The sequence below is a fragment of the Cibotium barometz genome, chromosome 1 (genome assembly GCF_041138505.1).
Source record: "Cibotium barometz isolate CiBa-2024 chromosome 1, ASM4113850v1, whole genome shotgun sequence".
NCBI classification, from domain to species: Eukaryota; Viridiplantae; Streptophyta; class Polypodiopsida; order Cyatheales; family Cibotiaceae; genus Cibotium; species Cibotium barometz.
The window spans coordinates 57,127,281-57,145,727 of record NC_141046.1 but is presented as its reverse complement, the minus strand read 5'-3'; the positions used below and the strand labels follow the sequence as shown (position 1 = coordinate 57,145,727).

Sequence of the window (18,447 nt, the reverse complement as noted above, 5' to 3'; positions counted from 1 at the left end):
ACTGTACTCACTGATGAGAAGGGGGGATGCCAATGTGGATTATTGCAATAAAATTTGGAAAGTCAAATGGAACCCCTCCTCTTGGAAAAAGAGGCGGAAACTTCTTTGGGATAGTTAGATTCCTAAGAAGTTCCAGGTCTTTATGTGGAAGGTTGGTATGTGGGCATTGCCTATTGGCTCTAAACTTCAAAAGAGAAGTATCTCTAGTGGTATCTGCCCCAAGTGCAGATCATCTGTTGAAGATGGTAAACATGCTTTTTGGGACTGCCCACCAACAATCAGAGGAACCTGGTCAAAGTTGTCTAAATGGATTGAGAAGAGCTTGGGCATTCAAACATTCTGGGGGGACTGGATTTTAGGTAAATGGTTCCTCAGTGGATAAACATGTTGGGTTGCTATTTAACATCATCAGAGCTTGTATTATGTGGGAAATTTGGTCTAACAGGAATGCCATTATTTTTATGAAGGTCTCATGTACTGGTTTGCAAGAGTCAGACTTGATGCATAAGTGTGTGTGCATGTGCTGATCTGTATGCAATGTGAATAAGCTGAGATGTGCTGAGTTGGATGTGTTGTTACTGAATCTGCAGAGGAACATCGTCTGACTCCTGCCTTGGTTTTGGTGAAGCTTCAATCATATTGGGAGTGAACTCCTAATGCTGATTTGTATGCTACAGGTGAGGTGTTGGTGGGAAGGGAAGAAGAGACTCCCCAAATTCGGCCTGAGAACTCAGAGATGGTATCGTAAAGAAAAGCAAGCTGATCACACTTTTGTTGCCTTTATAGAGAGCCCAATGGGAACCAGACCCACTGTAAAGATATGGTGCAAGAAGGGGGGATGTTGGAAAAGCAATCCCCTAGAGACTGCACTACTGAAGCAATGATGGAGGCCTATATCTTGCTAGGCTATCAGATATCTTGGGAGCATTCTTGGTTTTTGATGGAGAAGGAGAGATGGGATTTTCTTTGTAACATTTAAAATGAAGACAAAAGTGATTTGTAGAGGTCTGTAAGGAAGTTTAGGTTCTACTTTGCTGTACTTCAGTACTTTTGGACATCATCCAAGTTTAATTATATATATATATATATATAATTATTATTGATGTAAAAAAGTGTTTGAGTAGTTTGGAGAGAAAGTGTTTTAGTAGTTTAATAAATGTGTGTGAGAGTATATATATATATATATATATATATATATAGTTATTATTGATATAAAAAAGTGTTTGAGTAGTTTGGAGAGAAAGTGTGAGTAGTTTAATTAATGTGTGAGAGAGAGAGAGTTTAATTAATTAATGTGTGAGAGAGAGAGAGTTTAATTAATGTGTGAGAGAGAGCTGTAGAAAGAGGGGAGGGGGGTGTGTGAGAGAGAGAGTGTGTGTGTTCATCATGGCTGTCGCGATGGAGGAGGAGTTCACCAACAGCATCTACAAGGTCTCTCGGAAGATCAAGAAGAGGGAGCAGCAGTCGCTCAACAATTCCCTGCGCTCTATCTACCAGGACTCTGAGTTCGTGGGCGAGATCCGGGGCCTGTGGCCGGAGCTTCCCTTGCTGGCCAACCTTCGATGCGGCCTCTGGTACTTCCCCTCATTCCACGCAACCTGCTACTTCAAGTCCACGGATGGTCACAGCGGCAACTGGTCCTTCAATCCGACCCGCCTCAACATGCATGTTGCCCATCTCGCCGGTGTGCTTTCTCTTTTTCTGTGTCTTTAGGGTTTATGTGTTCCGTGATTACTTAAGGGTTTCTTTCTCCTCCGAGGTTTTTCCAGGGCTTTCTCTAGGGTTGTCTTCCCCTCTCTTGCTGTGTTTTCTTTCATAGTTCAGGTGGAAACTTGACGAGTCGCCCAAAATGTTAGGGCTCCCCAGCCAAACCCTAACGAGAAGACAACGCAAAATAGCAAACAAGGCTCCAAGAAAAGCAAACGTGAACACGATGTGACACACTAGCATGGCATGAGTTGAATTAATCATCCAACCCAATTAAACACACTTATCTCTTGCTTACGAGTGCACACACTTATCTCTTGCTCATTAGTCCCTGTGCATACGCATCGATAGGCTAGCTTGGCTCGGCCTTTAAACCCTCTCTTTCTTCAGCTGCTTGCTTCATAATGGCATTAACGCTCGCTTGGCCTTGGTCCAGACAATACTTGCCAAATTGACCATCAATCAATTACGGTCCTGACGTTCTCACCCCTAAAACCAAGATTCATTGACCTCGATGACTAAAGTCAGAAAAATCCTGCCTAATCCAAGATACAACTTCTCTAGTTGATCCATATAACTTCATCTCACTAATTTGAGGCAGGGCACTCTCAAGATGACTGTTGGTGCAACCCTGCTGATGTGGATGGCTCATATGTGTGCTTGGTCCATGCCCTCAAGCACCACATTGCTGATGACAGAATGTTGGCCATGGAGCAACCCTCCTTGCTTGCTTGGCTGTGGGTAGGCTGCTGTCACCATCTGGTCTCCTTTCTAATGAATGAGGCTGGATGTCCAGATACAAGTATTGAGAATGCGAGATTTCCGATGTGTATGTGTGTAAAGCCCAGCAGTGCTGGGGACACCCGTGTGTTGGCACGTGAGACTGCTCTTGTCAACTGACTAGTGGTTGACATTTTGTAGGGTTCCTATAAGGCCTCTATAGACCACACCCAAGGAGTATCTGACCTAGAACCAAAACCCTAATGAGGTTTCATAGACCCGACATCGTACGCATCGCATGACTGCAATAGGTTGTAGCGATGACTCACCACCCAACCATGGGTTCAGTGCTTCGAACCACCCCTGAACCGGAGGTTTGATTGTCGCGAGCCTACTTGCAACCTAGCATCCCATACCACCAGGCCAAACTACCTACCTTGCAGCTCCATGGCCATGCCCACCTGTCTACCATGTGGATACCTCAATAACTCATAAGTGTCGCCAAGGTCACTTATATAGCAATAACTTGGCTATTATTGGTTGTTGTTTTATTTATAAGCTTTCCTGCTTTATTTATAAGCTTTTAGTCATTATTAGCTTTAGGCTATTAAGTATAAGCACTTAGCCAATCTAGACCTCATCCTGCTAGCGCCCTTAGCCCACGTGTGAACACTCCAGGTCCCCACTCCCTAGCTAAGCCGTTAACCCTAATCTTTGGTTAACCCTAATCCAAATGCTAGGCCTATCGGGACATAATATACTTCCCTCCTCCTGTTCAATTCATGTCCTCATGAATGCATAAGAAGACAAGCCTATGTAAGTGAATCCTTAGATCCGGACATGCGTCCATAGCTTCTACTCAAGTATTCTGCCTCTTACCTAGGCCAGTGTAAGACTCCTTTTGTAGACCTTGCTACAAAGGTCCAATTACGTAGTGTCAATCCAACTCTCATCCAAGAGCTGAATCGGTGTCATACCAAATGGCATCCTGCATTAGTTGTCGGCAACACTAGTCCACCTAATGCACAAACAAGTCCTAGTGCCATGTACTTCCAGTATAATATTCTAGCCACAAGATCTCCTCTATCCAATCCTCATCTAATACTGAACGGGGATTGTGTTTTCACATATAACTGGTAGATACTCACGTCTACTTTAGGGCAAGCATTTTTGCGTATGCCCCATGTCCTCAAAGCTTCTTTTCACCTCACCAAATTGGAATGAATTCAAATTTCACTAACATGTCCATGGGTTACACCCCATCATCGAACAGGTGGAAAATCTACATGACTCCAAAGTCCTAAAACCATGTGGAACTGTGTCCACCCTGTGTTCGGATCGAACCACAATACAAAGTCATTGTATCAAATCTTCCAACCGTCAACTGGTCTAGACATTCAGCAGGACCTCTGTATGCTCCTGGCTAGCACTTCACCTACAAAGAAACGCTATGTGAAGCAGTGAGGAAAGCAGATGAATATGAGGATCTGTCTATCCATGTATATATATGCACCAATGCTTCTAGTTGGTCAATAGTATTGCTGTTGGCCAGCTATATGTGAGGGCAAAAGGACGGAAGGACCAGATATACGAGAGATTAGAGTAAAACCACATAGCATGAAATATGTGAGTGAATATATATAAAAGGGTGAGTGCAGATATGTACAAGAGCCCTCATATGAGAGGTGACTTTGAGCACAAAGAAGACCAATGCTGAAGTAGAGAAGACGTCGGAGCTGAAGCACGGTCGATGACGAAGGCTCGTGTCGATGTGAGGCAAAGCACTCCGAGGTGATAGTGGCAGCGAAAAAAGGTAACGTCAATGACGATGATGGTGGTGCAGTCTCTGATGACACGGGTGCTGCGTACCTGAAGCAGAGAGGGCTGCCGTCCCGAGGGTGCAAGCTGTGGTGACACGGGTGCTGCGTACCTGTAGCAGAGAGGGCTGTTGTCCTGATGTAGCAGAGAGGGCTACTGTCCCGATGTGGAGCAGAGAGGGCTGCTGTCCCAAGGGCTGTGCCAAAACGCACAAGATATGCTGAGGAAAACGCTGATGTGAGCCCTGATGTATGCGCTGATGTAAGGCTGAGATAAACGCTGATATAAGCCCTTACGTAAGCCTGATGTAAGCGCAGATGTGGGCTGATGTATAGCGCAGATGTGGGCTGATGTATAGCGCAGCAAAACGCAGATGATTGCTGAAGCAAAGCACTGATGTAAGCTGATGTATAAACACTGATGTATGCTCTGATGTAGGCGCTGTCATATTCTGAAGTAAAACGCAGATGTGGAGCAGAAGAAGGCCTGATGTAAGTGCCAAGAACAGCCTGATGTAAGGCTGATGTGAGCCCTGCAGAAGGCAGCCTGGACCAGCAGAGGAAAACGCAGATATGAGCCCCTGCTGTAGGCGGCCAGATGGTACTTGATATGGCGATGAAGTGGTACATGTGTGATGAGGTATAGGCAATGCTATCTATAGTGAAGGGGGGGGGCGGGGGGTCCTGGTCGGTCACCATTTTTAGGGCTGGAAAAAGTGTTGTTTCTTCACACCCCCTCTCAGGCCAAAAAGGGGACCATGAGAGAAGATGAAGTATGCCAGGGTCCCACACAAACACAATGGCAGAAGGAATGTATCCCCCTCTAGAATCAAAATCTGATAAAGTCAGAGAGGGCGATCGTGATGGCAAAGGTGGTGTGGATGAGGTGATGTGCATGGGTTGATCATCTCCCAAAGTATGATCTTGAAAAGGATTCTCCACTGAGTAAGAAATCCCATTCCCTATGTGGTCTAGATCAGAGTTTGGAGAAGCATCTTCTGGTGAGAAGAAACGGTCCTTCGGGAGTGCGGGTAGACGATCCATGCTATGTGCTATGGAGGTCTTCGATCCCTTTGCTCACAATAGCTCTGATACCACAAAACGCACAAGATATGCTGAGGAAAACGCTGATGTGAGCCTTGATGTATGCGCTGATGTAAGGCTGACATAAACGCTGATATAAGCCCTGACGTAAGCTTGATGTAAGTGCAAATGTGGCCTGTGGGCTGATGTATAGCGTTGATGTATGCTGCAGCAAAACGCAGATGATTGCTGAAGCAAAGCGCTGATGTAAGCTGATGTATGCTCTGATGTAGGCGCTGACATATGCTGAAGTAAAACGCAGATGTGGAGCAGAAGAAGGCCTGATGTAAGCGCCAAGAACAGCCTGATGTAAGACTGATGTGAGCCCTGCAGAGAAGGCAGCTTGGACCGGCAGAGGAAAACGTAGATATGAGCCCCTGCTGTAGGCAGCCAGATGGTACCTGATATGGCGATGAAGTGGTACATGTGTGTAACATGCAGCGGAAGTCTTCGTATTGGAGGATCCTGTCACACAAATGCTCACACCGTCTTCTGTATCCTGAGTTTCGCGAGTTTAGCAATCCACTTTAATGCTTCAAACTTTAGAGAGATATGAGAGAGAGACATGAGAACTGTACACCAGATTGGGTCCCAAATTACCCACTGAAGGGCCCCCTATCCCGTTACCGGAATAGTATTTGCTTTATTACTTTAGAGAGAATGACTGTGGACTGTAGATAAGCCAAACGCAAGATCTCGGAGGATCGGAAGCCTGGCTGATCTGAACACGGCTGTAGAAACACCACAATGAACTGATCTCGAGCCTATGCACTCTTCCCAAGGGTATGAGGAAGGGCTGCACACCTGAGGCTGAGAAGGGACTGTAGTGGACTGTTCTAAGCTATGTAATGAATGCTGAAAATGCTGTGTTACCTTCACCAGATGGCTGGGGCAGATGTGGATGATGAATGGAAGGCTGAGAACTGATGTAGACTGAAAACGCAGGACTTTAGGGGGTACTGTGCACAGGCCGGTTGCTGTATATGCAGAAAACGCAGGAGATCTTGCTGGAAACTGGCCCGGGACTGACTGTACTGCTGCGTTTATGGACTGTAGACTGCTGTAGGCTGAACGATGATGCCTAGGGGTGCTGAAGAGGCAAAACGCAAGCCTGATGTGAAGGGGGGACTATTGGCTGCACGAGGGTATGCTCCTAGGGCTGAGGAAGAAGGCGCTTGGATTCTTAATGGAATACTAAGCACAAGGCTTGCCTATTTATACTAGTTGAGAGTTGGTCAAAGTTGGCTGACTGGACATAAAGTTATTAAACTTTGTCATAAAAATGGCATTAAATGCTAATAAAATACTATAAAATATTGAAAAAAATACCAGATAAATCCTAGTTAATTTCCTAAGGCTTCTGTGATGTTCTAAGTGATGCACAGGCATATGAATGCATGTTATGCAAAATGCAGAGTGCTTTCTGATGCAAACACTAAGGCTTCTATTGTCTCTACATGCAAACACTAAGGCTTCTACTGTCTCTACATGCATGAATGATTCTCTCCAAGTGGGTTAAGGGACTTGACTGAGTGACTGACCCGCTAAGGCTGAGGAATGACCTACGTAGCTCGTGCCTGACTTATCCTAGACTGAGAATATACAATGGGGTCACGGCATACGACAAATATCATCCTACTGGGTTCTAATAATGTACAGATGTTGCACTACTGATGATGAGCCATCTTGTCACCATGCACTGAGTGCAGAGTGGATGTGACATTCCCTCCTGCTTAGCTTGGCGGCAGGTTCATGGCTTCCAAGTAGTCCGCCAACAACTGAGGGTACTCTTGAAAGAACTCCTCGTCTAGCCATACGACTTTGTGGGTACCTTGATCTTGGAATTTCGTATAGAACTGACGTAACCGTCGACCGAAACCATGCTTCCAACGATGAAGAAGGATCTGCTCGGGCTCGATGACTTCTGCTTCATCCACCTCGTCTGGCTGCTGTTCATCTGACACATCAAACACTTCTGGACCAACATACGGTTTTAGCCAAGAAACATGGAAAACATCATGCATCGTCCAACTGGTAGGTAACTTTAACTTCATGGAGACATCACTTAACTTCTTAACTATTGGAAAAGGGCCAAAACTACGGAATGAAAGCTTGGGACAACGTTTGCCCACTTGTTTCAATCTTTGTTTCATGATACGCAAATAGACCCAATTCCCTTCCTTGAAGTGGACATCTCGTTTAGACTTATTCGCCTATCTGCTATATGCTTCCTGTGCTTTGGTCAAGCGGTCCTTGGCAGACTCAATGATCTCGGAAAATGCTTTCGTGGTTTTATTAGCCTCTAGAGATGGAGACGCCAATCTTGTTAAAAGAGAAGAGAAATGGCGACCAAAGGTTGCTTCATATGGAGTCCGTTCGACACTGGATGAATGAGTGTCGTTCAAGATAGCTTGGACCAATGGAAGATAATATTCCCATTTGGATTGCTGGTCATGACAGTATGACTTGAGAACATCAAAGGCCAACTGGTTATAAATTTCTGTTTGGCCATCTGTCTGTGGATGGAATGCACTAGACAACTGCAACTTAGTTCCAAAGTTTTCAAATAATGCACTCCAGAAATGCGAGGTAAACTTGGAATCTCTATCTGATGTAATGGTGCTAGGCAAACCACAAATTAGGTACCAATGCTTGAGAAACAGACGGGCTACGTCCTCGGCTGTGGCCGTATGCTTGCATGGGATGAGCATGCATAATATACTAAAGCGATCCACAATGGTGAAACATTGAGTGTTACGGGATCCGGTGGATGCTGGTAGAGGTCCTACAAAGTCCATAGATATGTCGATGAAAGGTCTGTCGGGGATAGGCAAAGGGTGAAGTAAACCAGCCTTCTTTGTATGTGGAACCTTTACTTTTTGACAAATCTTACAGGCTTGAACATGTGAATAGACATCATGCCTCATCTTTGGCCAATAAACCACTTCAGTGCTTGGTGGTCTGTTTTCATTGTGAAAACCTGTCCATAAAGAAAAGGCTTCCAATGTTTGAGCGCTGTGATCACACCCAAAAGCTCTTTGTCATATACCGAATAATTCTTTTCGGCGACATCCAACTTTCTACTGTAATATGCCACGGGTCTATTGTCTTGCTGGAGAACTGCACCTATGGCTACATTGCTTGCATCGGTAATGACCTCGAAAGGTTCATTCCAAGAAGCTAACTTTAATACAGGCGCTTCTGAGGCGGCTTTCTGGAGTGCACGGAATGCATCAAGCGCGAGACTTTCTGCTTGCGAGTCTTCATCTCCTTGAGCAAGTCGGTAAGAGGTGCTGCAAGGTTGGAAAACTGATAGGCCTGACAAAGACCTACGAATGAGCGGATTTCTTGGGCGATCTTAGGAATGTCCCAATCTAAGATTTCTTGAACCTTTGATGGATTGAGTCTAATCCCATCGGAACCGATGATATAGCCCAAATACTGAACTTCTTTAACACCAAAGACAGACTTTTTGGCGTTTATGTAGAGCTGATTATCTCGCAAAAGTTGCAAGACTTTCTCCACATCTTTCTCATGCCGCTCCGCAGTGGCTGAGAAGCTAGTATGTCATCAAGGAATATGAAAACACACTTCCCAATGTGGACTACGAAAATTCTAGACATTAAGGAATATGAAAACACACTTCCCAATGTGGACTACGAAAATTCCCAATATGAAGGTTGCGGGTGCATTTGTAAGCCCAAAAGGCATGACTACGAACTCGTAGTGACCACGCTCTGTCCGAAAAGTTGTTTTTGGAATGTCAGCTTCAAAAATGCGGACCTGATGGTAACCACTCTTGAGGTTGATCTTAGTGAAAAACTTAGCACCGTCTAAACGCTCCAAAATGTACGCTATCCTTGGCATAGGAAACTTATTCTTGATGGTGAGTTTGTTTAATGCCCTGTAATCTACACAAAGGCATGCAGTCTTTTTTTTTTTTTCCGAGAAAAGATCCTTTCATTAGTTATATAAAAAACGCCCGTAGGGCTACAAAAGATCTCGCCTGCTCATAAGAGAGACAGAGCAGTGAATACAGCATGGCAGCCCGGGAGACTCTCCCTAGGTGCTGCAAAATACAAGCATCAGTACAAAGAACTGAGAGGCTAAATCATACAATAGGGGGGGGGAAGTGTCAGAATATGCAGCGGAGATGATGACCAAATCTGGGAACACAAGAGCAAAAAACGCAGGCAGAAAAACAGCACAAGAGAGAGAGAGATGTAGGCGTGTAACTCTGCTCTATATACACAAGAAGATCCCGAGGAATGATACAAATGAGGTATGGGGGCTGGGGTCCTATATATACCTCCCATAGAGGGCAGTCGGCCAGCAGAAGGAATGCCCACGACTGATGAAAAGACCCACGACTGCATAAATGCAGTCGGCCAGCAAACAGGTGCCCACGACTGATCAACTCCAGTCGGCCAGCAGCCCAGTAGCCCACGACTGATGAACATCCAGTCGGCCAGCACTGGAGTGCTCCTGGCATCATCTGGCAGCCCTCCCAAGCCTCAGAAAAATGGGAAAAAATAGGGGAAAAATGCGGAGAGTGGGGAAAAATGGGAAAACTGTTAAAGTGAGTATCTCATGTGGAAATAAAGTCGTAACTAACTAAGTCGGCCATTTCCATTTTGAGGGTATATATACCCATGCCCACTATTGTATCTAATCATCTATTCATTGCTAATCAAGGTCAAGCGTTGTTCGTCAACTTTTCTCTCTCTCTCTCTCTGCGTCAACTTCTCTCTCTCTACGTGTATTCAAACTTCCGCTGGATCGATTCTGACATGGTATCAGAGCTGAGTGCTCGTTGATTCTTGGGCACACGGAGGAGTTGGAGAAGGTGGCTGCTGCAGCGTTTCAGCGTGGCAGAGCACAATAGCGAAGTGGCAGAGCACAATAGCGAAGGTGTTGGCGGCCGGTTGAGGCGAAGGTGTTGGCGACCGGTTGAAGCGGCTGGATGGTAGTCGGCTGGTGGTGGGATATTCTGGGCAGCAAGGAGTGTTTTTTTCTTGGCGGGGACTGCAGATGTTACGTTTTCGGGGACATTACCATACCCAGCGCTGAGCTGGACAACTGCCTCTTGACTCGATTGTGATCGGAGCACGCCCTGCCCAGCGTTTCTTAAAACACTACTGCTCTCTGTGCTTGGCAAACTTTGGAGCAGGCAGACCGGGTCGACTGAGAAGAGGTGGACGGAGTTTTCGAGATGGGACTCCCGTGTTCGAGCAAGGACGACAAACTGAATGGCGACAACTATGCGCATTGGAATTTGATCATGAGGCTGTGGTTTAGCAGAAAAGGCTTATGGGACATTGTTGATGGCTCGGAGGAACGTCCCCGAAGGGATAGCAATCGGTTCACACGTCTTCAGGAGGAGGAGTTTCTCAAATCTCTTGTGGATTGGGATGCCCACAATGCGAAGGCGATGTCGGCGATTGCAGAATCTCTCACCAAGGAAATTTCCCCTGCCATTCAGACTTTAAAGACTGCCAAGGAAATGTGGTCAAAGCTTGCAGGAATGTTTGATCGAGACTCAACAATGCGAGCAGTAACCCTTCTCGGCCAGTTGTTTTCCATCAAGTTTGAAACCGGGACCTCTATGCAGTCACTTCTAATGAAGGCAAAGGTTATCCATGATCAGTTATCGGCTATGAATAGTGCATTAACTAGTACCCAGTTAGCTGCCTTGGTTCTTACGAAGTTGCCTGAGGAGTACGAGATGGTCTCGAGGGCATTACGCTTACAAGTCACGAAGGAAAAGCTGGAATTTGATGATCTCAGCTCTTTTCTCATTGAGGAGGAAGCAGTGCTCATTTCCCAAGGCAAGATTCGGGTTCCGAAGGATGTAGAATCGGCACATGCTGCATCGGAATCCAATAAGAAGTCTAGGAGCCGTTGTTATAAGTGCGGAAAGCGAGGGCATTTGGCTCGGGATTGCACATCCAAAGCTAAAGCTCAAGGCTCGACAAATGACAAAGGCAAAGGCAAAGCTGACGAGGATGACAGGGACAGTGATTCTAAGAGGGATGCTACGGCGTCTGCCGGTGTGGCGAGGACTTCACTGGCACATGCTCCAGCATTCTAGCTTGGTGGATGGATGCTACCACGTGCTTTAGCCAGAGAGAGGCATGTGAGTGGCAGAGAGGGGCAGTCTGTGCTCCCGTTTTGGTGATTTGGACCCGTGTGTCGGAGTTCAAGGCACATGCATCTGGCATGGAACAGCTTGACAAATCTATGGACGTGATGTGTTCGTAGTTCATTGGTAGTAGACTATGGATGGGATGAGTTCCTTGTTCATTGTGTAGCAGAATTTTGGGCGTCGTGTGTGACAGTTCAAGCATTCAGAGATTTTTGGACGTGATGTGTTCTCAGTTCAACGAATGGGGGATCATGGATGTGGAGTTGTCTGCAATTCATTATTCTATGTGGCAGCTAAAGCTCAAGATGGCATTTTCTTGAGGAGACATGTTGTTTGGTGCATTTTCCGAGGTGTATTCGGTATCCGGCCGGTACTGAGGTGTCCATGGTTGCATCTACATCAACTTGGTTTCTTCATCTATGTCCACTATGAGCTACAGAGAGGGTGTTAAAGTGAGTATCTCATGTGGAAATAAAGTCGTAACTAACTAAGTCGGCCATTTCCATTTTGAGGGTATATATACCCATGCCCACTATTGTATCTAATCATCTATTCATTGCTAATCAAGGTCAAGCGTTGTTCGTCAACTTTTCTCTCTCTCTCTCTGCGTCAACTTCTCTCTCTCTACGTGTATTCAAACTTCCGCTGGATCGATTCTGACAAAAACACCTCATAAGGGTGGGCACACCCACAACAAAGGCCCTGGTGTATAAAACTGGACAGGAGATGACTTCTAACACCCCCTCTCAGCTCCTGGCTGTGAAACCAACCACTGGGAGCTGGGGTGCCGTCTGAGCAAATCCTGAGAGCGACTTCGTGAAGAGGTCCACCGTACTGTCCTCCGTTGAACAGAACTCCAGCAAGATGTCATCAACAACGATCTGTTCACGAACAAAGTGCCTCTGGATGACCATGGGTTCCTCCAATGGAAGCCCAAACCTGCAATGTAACCTCCTCCTGCTGCTCCGTAAAACTGCTCCTGGCCCTGAAGTAGATCCCCTCGTGTCCGGATCTCCTCCCAAAACTGAGTCACTCCAACCGCGGAGTCGGACTCCATCCAACAATCCCCCTCCTGTGTACAAGAGTCCATGATCCTTCGCATGCTGCAGAAACCACAGGAAACGCAATCCTGCCTCACAAAGAGACATCTGCAACCATGAGCTCAACCGCCTCATCAGGAAGCTCCCGTCCAATCCGGTGTCCATCAACCAGATCAATGAACCATACAGCTTCTGAGTCACAGAGACATCACACTGCTCACAAGGATCAACACCTGTTACGGTGCACAAGCAAGTCCTGGAAACCTTCTGAAGACCACGCAAGGCCTTCTGAAACTTGTCAACCACCCCCTCTGAATCCAGAACCACAAAGCCTGGAGAAACCACCTCCTTCTGCAAGTAAGCACCTGTCACCTGCCTGGCTTTCCGAAAGGTCCCCGTGGAAAGAACATCCTCAACTACTGGAAGTTCTATGTCCCGAACACGACGAGACATCAGAGCATAAGTGACCTGTTCAGCTTCCTCTGACTCACGAACACAAGAACTACCAACATCAGTACTGGGAAGTTCCTGCCAACTGCTGCCATCTACTGGCAAGCTATCCACCACCTGGTCTCGGAAAGCCCGCACCTGCAGCGTATCCACACCTGAGTAGCTATTACCACACTGCCACTCATCACAATCTTGAGGACCTGGGAGAGAGAGTGCTGAAAGCCTGTAGACTTCATTCTCCACTCCACCTTCCCAAACCACTTGGCCTGTTGCTTTGTCCCGGAGAGCAACAAAATGCTCATCAAACTCCACCCGTACGCCAGTCTTGCAAACCTGATGCACTGACAACAGATGAAAACCAAGTGCCGGAACATACAACACCTGGGAGGAATGCTTCCCCCCTTTGCCATCGGGAACTATCTCCATCCTGCCCTCACTGTGAACTGGGATAGTGGACGTATCCCCAGTAAGAATATGACCAGAAAGCCTGCAGAGATCCTGTAAACCGGAACGGGAAGGAGTCATGTGCGTGGAAGCACCACTATCGAGAATCCACTCCCGAGTATCTGTTGCGGAGAGTCCTCCAATCTCCTCCCTGCCTGAAGAAAATGAAGCATCGGTGTCCATCACCTCTAGGTGCACAAAAGCCGGAGTCTTCATGATTGCTGAGGAGTCTTCACCCTTCTCGGTCTTCCGCTTGGGACACTGCCTCCAGTAGTGGCCTTTCTCGCCACAATCATTACAGGTCCTCTCTGCCTTCAGCTTCTCGCGGTCAGCGTCGGACTTCTTCTCAGAAGACTTCTCCGATGAAGCCTTCCCTTTGCTCGAGTTACGGCCTTTCGACTGTTGGCCAGTAAAGGCCTCCGAACCTCCACCCTGAGGAGGGTTCGTGAATCGCTCCTCCTGGTCCAGGACCATGGGCACAAGCTCCTCCCACGTGATGGTGCTGAGCCTGCCACTAGTAATCAACGACGAGTAAAATGCTGAGTACGAAGAGGGCAAGTGTGACAGCAACGTTATGGCCATGTCCTCTGACGATATCTCCTTCCCAGCCTGAAGAACTTCCTGCTGAAGAGCCTGCAGCTTGTTAATATGCTCCCTCATCGTCGACGACTTTGCAGGGCTCATAACCCGCATCTGTACTTCCAAGGAAATCCTCTTCATGAGTGATACCCTGTTGTAAAGTGAGGCCAAATGCTGCCATATACCTCTGGCCAGCGTCATGTGCTTTACATGATTGATTACCTGTGGTGTGCAGCTGAGGAAAATAAACGAACGGACCCTGGCGTTGACACGATCCCACATCTGTGTCTGGGCCTCCCGGTCCTTTCGGATTGACGGTAACTCCCCTTCCTCTACTTCCGGCCGTGGAACACCAACAACGACGAAATCGACGAGGTCGTAAGACTCCAAAACGGATTCCATCATCACCTTCCATATGCCGTAGTTGCTCCCGTTCAACTGACGGTCCACCGGGAACATGGGGAGAGTCGGGATCTTCACATGTCTCTCGGCCATCTCAAACAGATCTGCCATAGCGGGGATGTACTCTGAAAAGGGTGGGTGGGTGGGAACAAAGAAGAACTAAAACCTGCAAGTGGCTGTCCAGCAAATCAGCCCGCCTTCCTCTTGCTTCTCCTCTTCCCGATCAGCCCAAAACAGTCCACCAATCAGCCACAAAACAGTCCCCCTCTTGCTCACACAAATCCCAAGACCTATCTAGAGCCTAGGGCTCTGATACCATGTCAGAATATGCAGCGGAGATGATGACCAAATCTGGGAACACAAGAGCAAAAAACGCAGGCAGAAAAACAGCACAAGAGAGAGAGAGATGTAGGCGTGTAACTCTGCTCTATATACACAAGAAGATCCCGAGGAATGATACAAATGAGGTATGGGGGCTGGGGTCCTATATATACCTCCCATAGAGGGCAGTCGGCCAGCAGAAGGAATGCCCACGACTGATGAAAAGACCCACGACTGCATAAATGCAGTCGGCCAGCAAACAGGTGCCCACGACTGATCAAATCCAGTCGGCCAGCAGCCCAGTAGCCCACGACTGATGAACATCCAGTGGGCTAGCACTGGAGTGCTCCTGGCATCATCTGGCAGCCCTCCCAAGCCTCAGAAAAATGGGAAAAAATAGGGGAAAAATGCGGAGAGTGGGGAAAAATGGGAAAACACCTCATAAGGGCGGGCACACCCACAACAAAGGCCCTGGTGTATAAAACTGGACAGGAGATGACTTCTAACAGGAAGAGCCAAACAGGTGGCCTGTAGTGCCAACGGGGGGATCCTGTAGAAAGGGCCATAGCGCCAAGTGGTGTGAAAGGCCTGGCGCCGTAAGATCGCCTCATCCGAGTCTCCCCGGATGCGGTCGTACTGTTCTCGCAGGGTGTGGATCAACTCCTGCCAAATCCCCCGCACAGTCTCTGCTGGTGGCTCCAATCTCCCCTCAAAGGCCGTAAAGCACCGGGCCCTCCAGGTGAACCAGATGGTGAGGCTGCTGAGGAGCTCCCATCGTAAATCCCTCTCCTGTGTCCAGCTGGCGGACGAGAAATCCGGTGCCGGTACCAGGCGAGGCTGGCCCCTAATAAATCTGATGGCCTGACTGCCCTGCTCCATCTCATAGGCCCTGACGAAGTCGACCAAGCAGCGGCACCCCACGTAAACATACCCTCTGGAGAGAGGGGGGCCAGAATACGCAGCATCCGCAGCCAAATCTGCTGCGCCTGAGGGCAATCCCAAAGGCAATGTCTCTGTGTCTCCATAGGGTGGCCGCATCGGACGCAGGCCGCCGGAAGACCGCTGTAAACAAGCCAAGTACCAACTGCTGAGCCCCTGTGGGCGACCAGCCACTGAAAAGTCGAGATCCTGCGGGCCTGTCGACTAGCCCAGAGCCGAGCCCAAAAATCCTCCAGGAACTCCTGTGAGAGTCCCTGTAGTCGCCAATGCCCCGCTGCCACTGGAGAGACCGTCCTCCTCGCCGTCAAAATATGTCGCCCCAGCCGAACAGTATACTGGAAAAAGGTGATCTCTGTGGCCTCAAGGGATGCATAAGGATCATGCCACTCGTACTCCCCAGGGTCCCACTGTAGCCGGGCCAAGGGGTGCGCTGCATATGCCCATATGCGCCAATCCGGGAGCACATCAGCAGGGTTGGGATCAATATGCCACTTCCGAGAAGCGGCGGCCACTACCCGAATCCTCTGAAAGGTGCACTCTGCAACCAAAGGCGACTCCACCTCCACTCTCTGGAGTCTGCCCTCATCCTGAATCTCATAGTAGAGGCAACTGCCATCCTCAATGCAAGCTCTGACAGCAATCAGGATCTCCAACTGTGTAAAGGCTCCCATCCACCGTGGGGCCACTGGCTCGAGAGGCGTGAACCACTCCTCTGTGAGTGCCTCCTGAATATCATCCCTCATAATCAACCCCCCTCTGAAGTGACTCAGCCTCTCCACCTGGATCTCCTCTGGTAGACTGCAGAAGGCCTGCCAGTCTCCAAAACTACGAGCTGGGCCTGCCGCTAAAGGCCCCCAGGCTAGCCGAGGCCCAGAACCCAGCATATGACCCTGCTCTGTGCGAACCGCTGGGCTCCAAATGAGCGGCTGTCTGGCCCGCTCCTCAACACAAGGAGGAGGTCGCTGAGAGAGCCCCGGTCTCAGCAGCTCCCAAGCTCTCAGGATACTCAAAGCAAATCTGTCCTCCCATCCTCTACTGAGGCCTGTCCTCCTCATCTCTATAAAGATCCAGCGAATCTCTGGTGCCCAAGTGCCCCCTGCTGGGGGCGCCCGAGCCTGCAGCCGCTGCAAGAGGAGCTCTTTCCAAGGCTCAGCGCCTGGAAGCAACCCCGAACGATAAGCTTCCCCAATAAAGCTCTACTCTGATCGACTGGGTCTATAATGCCCAAACCTCCCTGAGCCAACGGAAGTGTAATAACTGCCCATGCAACCTTTGCCCGAGCTGGCAGACCGTCCCGCCCAGACCACAGAAAGTTCCTGACCAGCCTCTGTACCTGGCTGATGCAAGAGCTCGAGAAGATCCAGCAAGACGTAATGTACCACATGGTCGCTAACAGCACCTGATTTGCCACCACCACCCTCCCAGCCAAGGATAGTCGAGCTGTACTCCAATACAAAAGCTTCTTCCGAATGCTCAGAAGAAGCGGCAGTAGCTACCGATCCATCCGGTCTACCAAGCTGGCGGACTCCTGCTCGCGCATGACGGGGCCCAGTGATCTCAAAAAACTCTCCAGTCACTCTATCGCCAAGCTGCGTCCACTGAGAGGCCTGATGACAATAGTAAAACTCATGTCTCTGCTCCTCTATCTCTCAAACCTCCTGGCGTGCCTGGCTCAGCTGGGACGCCACCCACTCACATGCAGGCTGCTGCTCCTGAAGGCGCTGTAGCGAAGCAAGGCTGCGTCTCAGCCGATGCTCCCGCTCGCGAATCTCTCCCAACCGTGTCAAAGCTGCAGCATGCAAAAAAGAGCTAAGATCGATGAGTCCCTGGGCACACTGGCCCGCTGCATCCTGGTCAGAGCACTGACTATCATGCCAGATCCTCTCAATGTCCTCAGCGAGACTGGGATCTGTAAGTACCCTCTCTGGGATCCTCAACTGCAAGCTGGGCTCCCGTGTCCTCTCCTCCAATGTCAAGATAACTGGCGCATGATCTGAAAATGAGGTGCCAGCGAGAATGCCGACGGAGCCCCCTCGCTCCCCTAACCAGTCGCCCACATAAAAGCGATCAATCCGTGATAGATTAGTCCCTCCCTGCCGGCGATCCGACCGGGAGAAACTAAGACTGTCCTGAGACCGGGAAAAAGCCCCATGCTGCCATGCATCAGTGATCCTCAGTGACATGCACAACCGGTCCCAAGCTGCAAGCTCCATGCCGTGCACTGTAACATGACTGCCTCCCACCCTATCTGCCGGGTCCTCAAGCATGTTGAAGTCTCCCCCAACACACCAATGTGCGGCCTCTGGCAATGCATCCGTAACCTGGGTCCAGAACTCTGCTCTGGCACTAGCATGATTGGGCGCATAGACGTTGAGCACGCCCAATAGCTCATCATGCATCCTCAGAATGACGTACCAGGCACAATGATCCCTCGATCCACAATGGCCTGCCGCCATACATCTGCAATGACCATGCATACTCCTCCCTGTCCACCCAAAGGACCAAACCCTGCAGACCAAAAAGTGTCCCATCTACCAGGCATCACCGAACCATATCTCCGGATCCTGCTCTCACCCAAGTGGTGCTCCTGCATCATCAAAATATCAATGCTGCCACCAACCAGGCATCTCTGAAGCTCCTGCCTCAAGCAACCACGATAGCGTATAAAATGTGCTCCGCCAAGGCCCTGTACATTCCATGAGATGATCCTCATGGATGCCCTGCTGAGGTGGATGCTGTCGCAGCCGTACGGCGGGCCTTTGCAAGCGGCTTGGATGGAGAGTAGTCCCCATCCGAGCGG

The 18,447-nt window shown here is 48.9% G+C and overlaps 1 protein-coding gene across 7 annotated transcripts in view; it reads left to right on the top strand.

Annotated features, from left to right (window-relative positions):
* Window positions 1-1,341: 1,341 nt before the first annotated feature.
* Window positions 1,342-18,447, top strand: part of LOC147642220 (initiator tRNA phosphoribosyl transferase family protein) — a 41,024-nt gene continuing 23,918 nt past the window's right edge. For 4 of the 7 annotated variants that reach the window (XM_086803999.1, XM_086803974.1, XM_086803967.1 and 1 more), the window contains exon 1: window positions 1,342-1,684. In XM_086803999.1, coding sequence (XP_086660125.1) covers window positions 1,387-1,684 — 298 coding nt within the window. In that variant the 5' untranslated portion in view covers window positions 1,342-1,386. The remainder of the gene's footprint in view (window positions 1,685-18,447) is intronic. The other 3 variants (XM_086804008.1, XM_086803983.1, XM_086803992.1) reach the window with 2 other exon arrangements.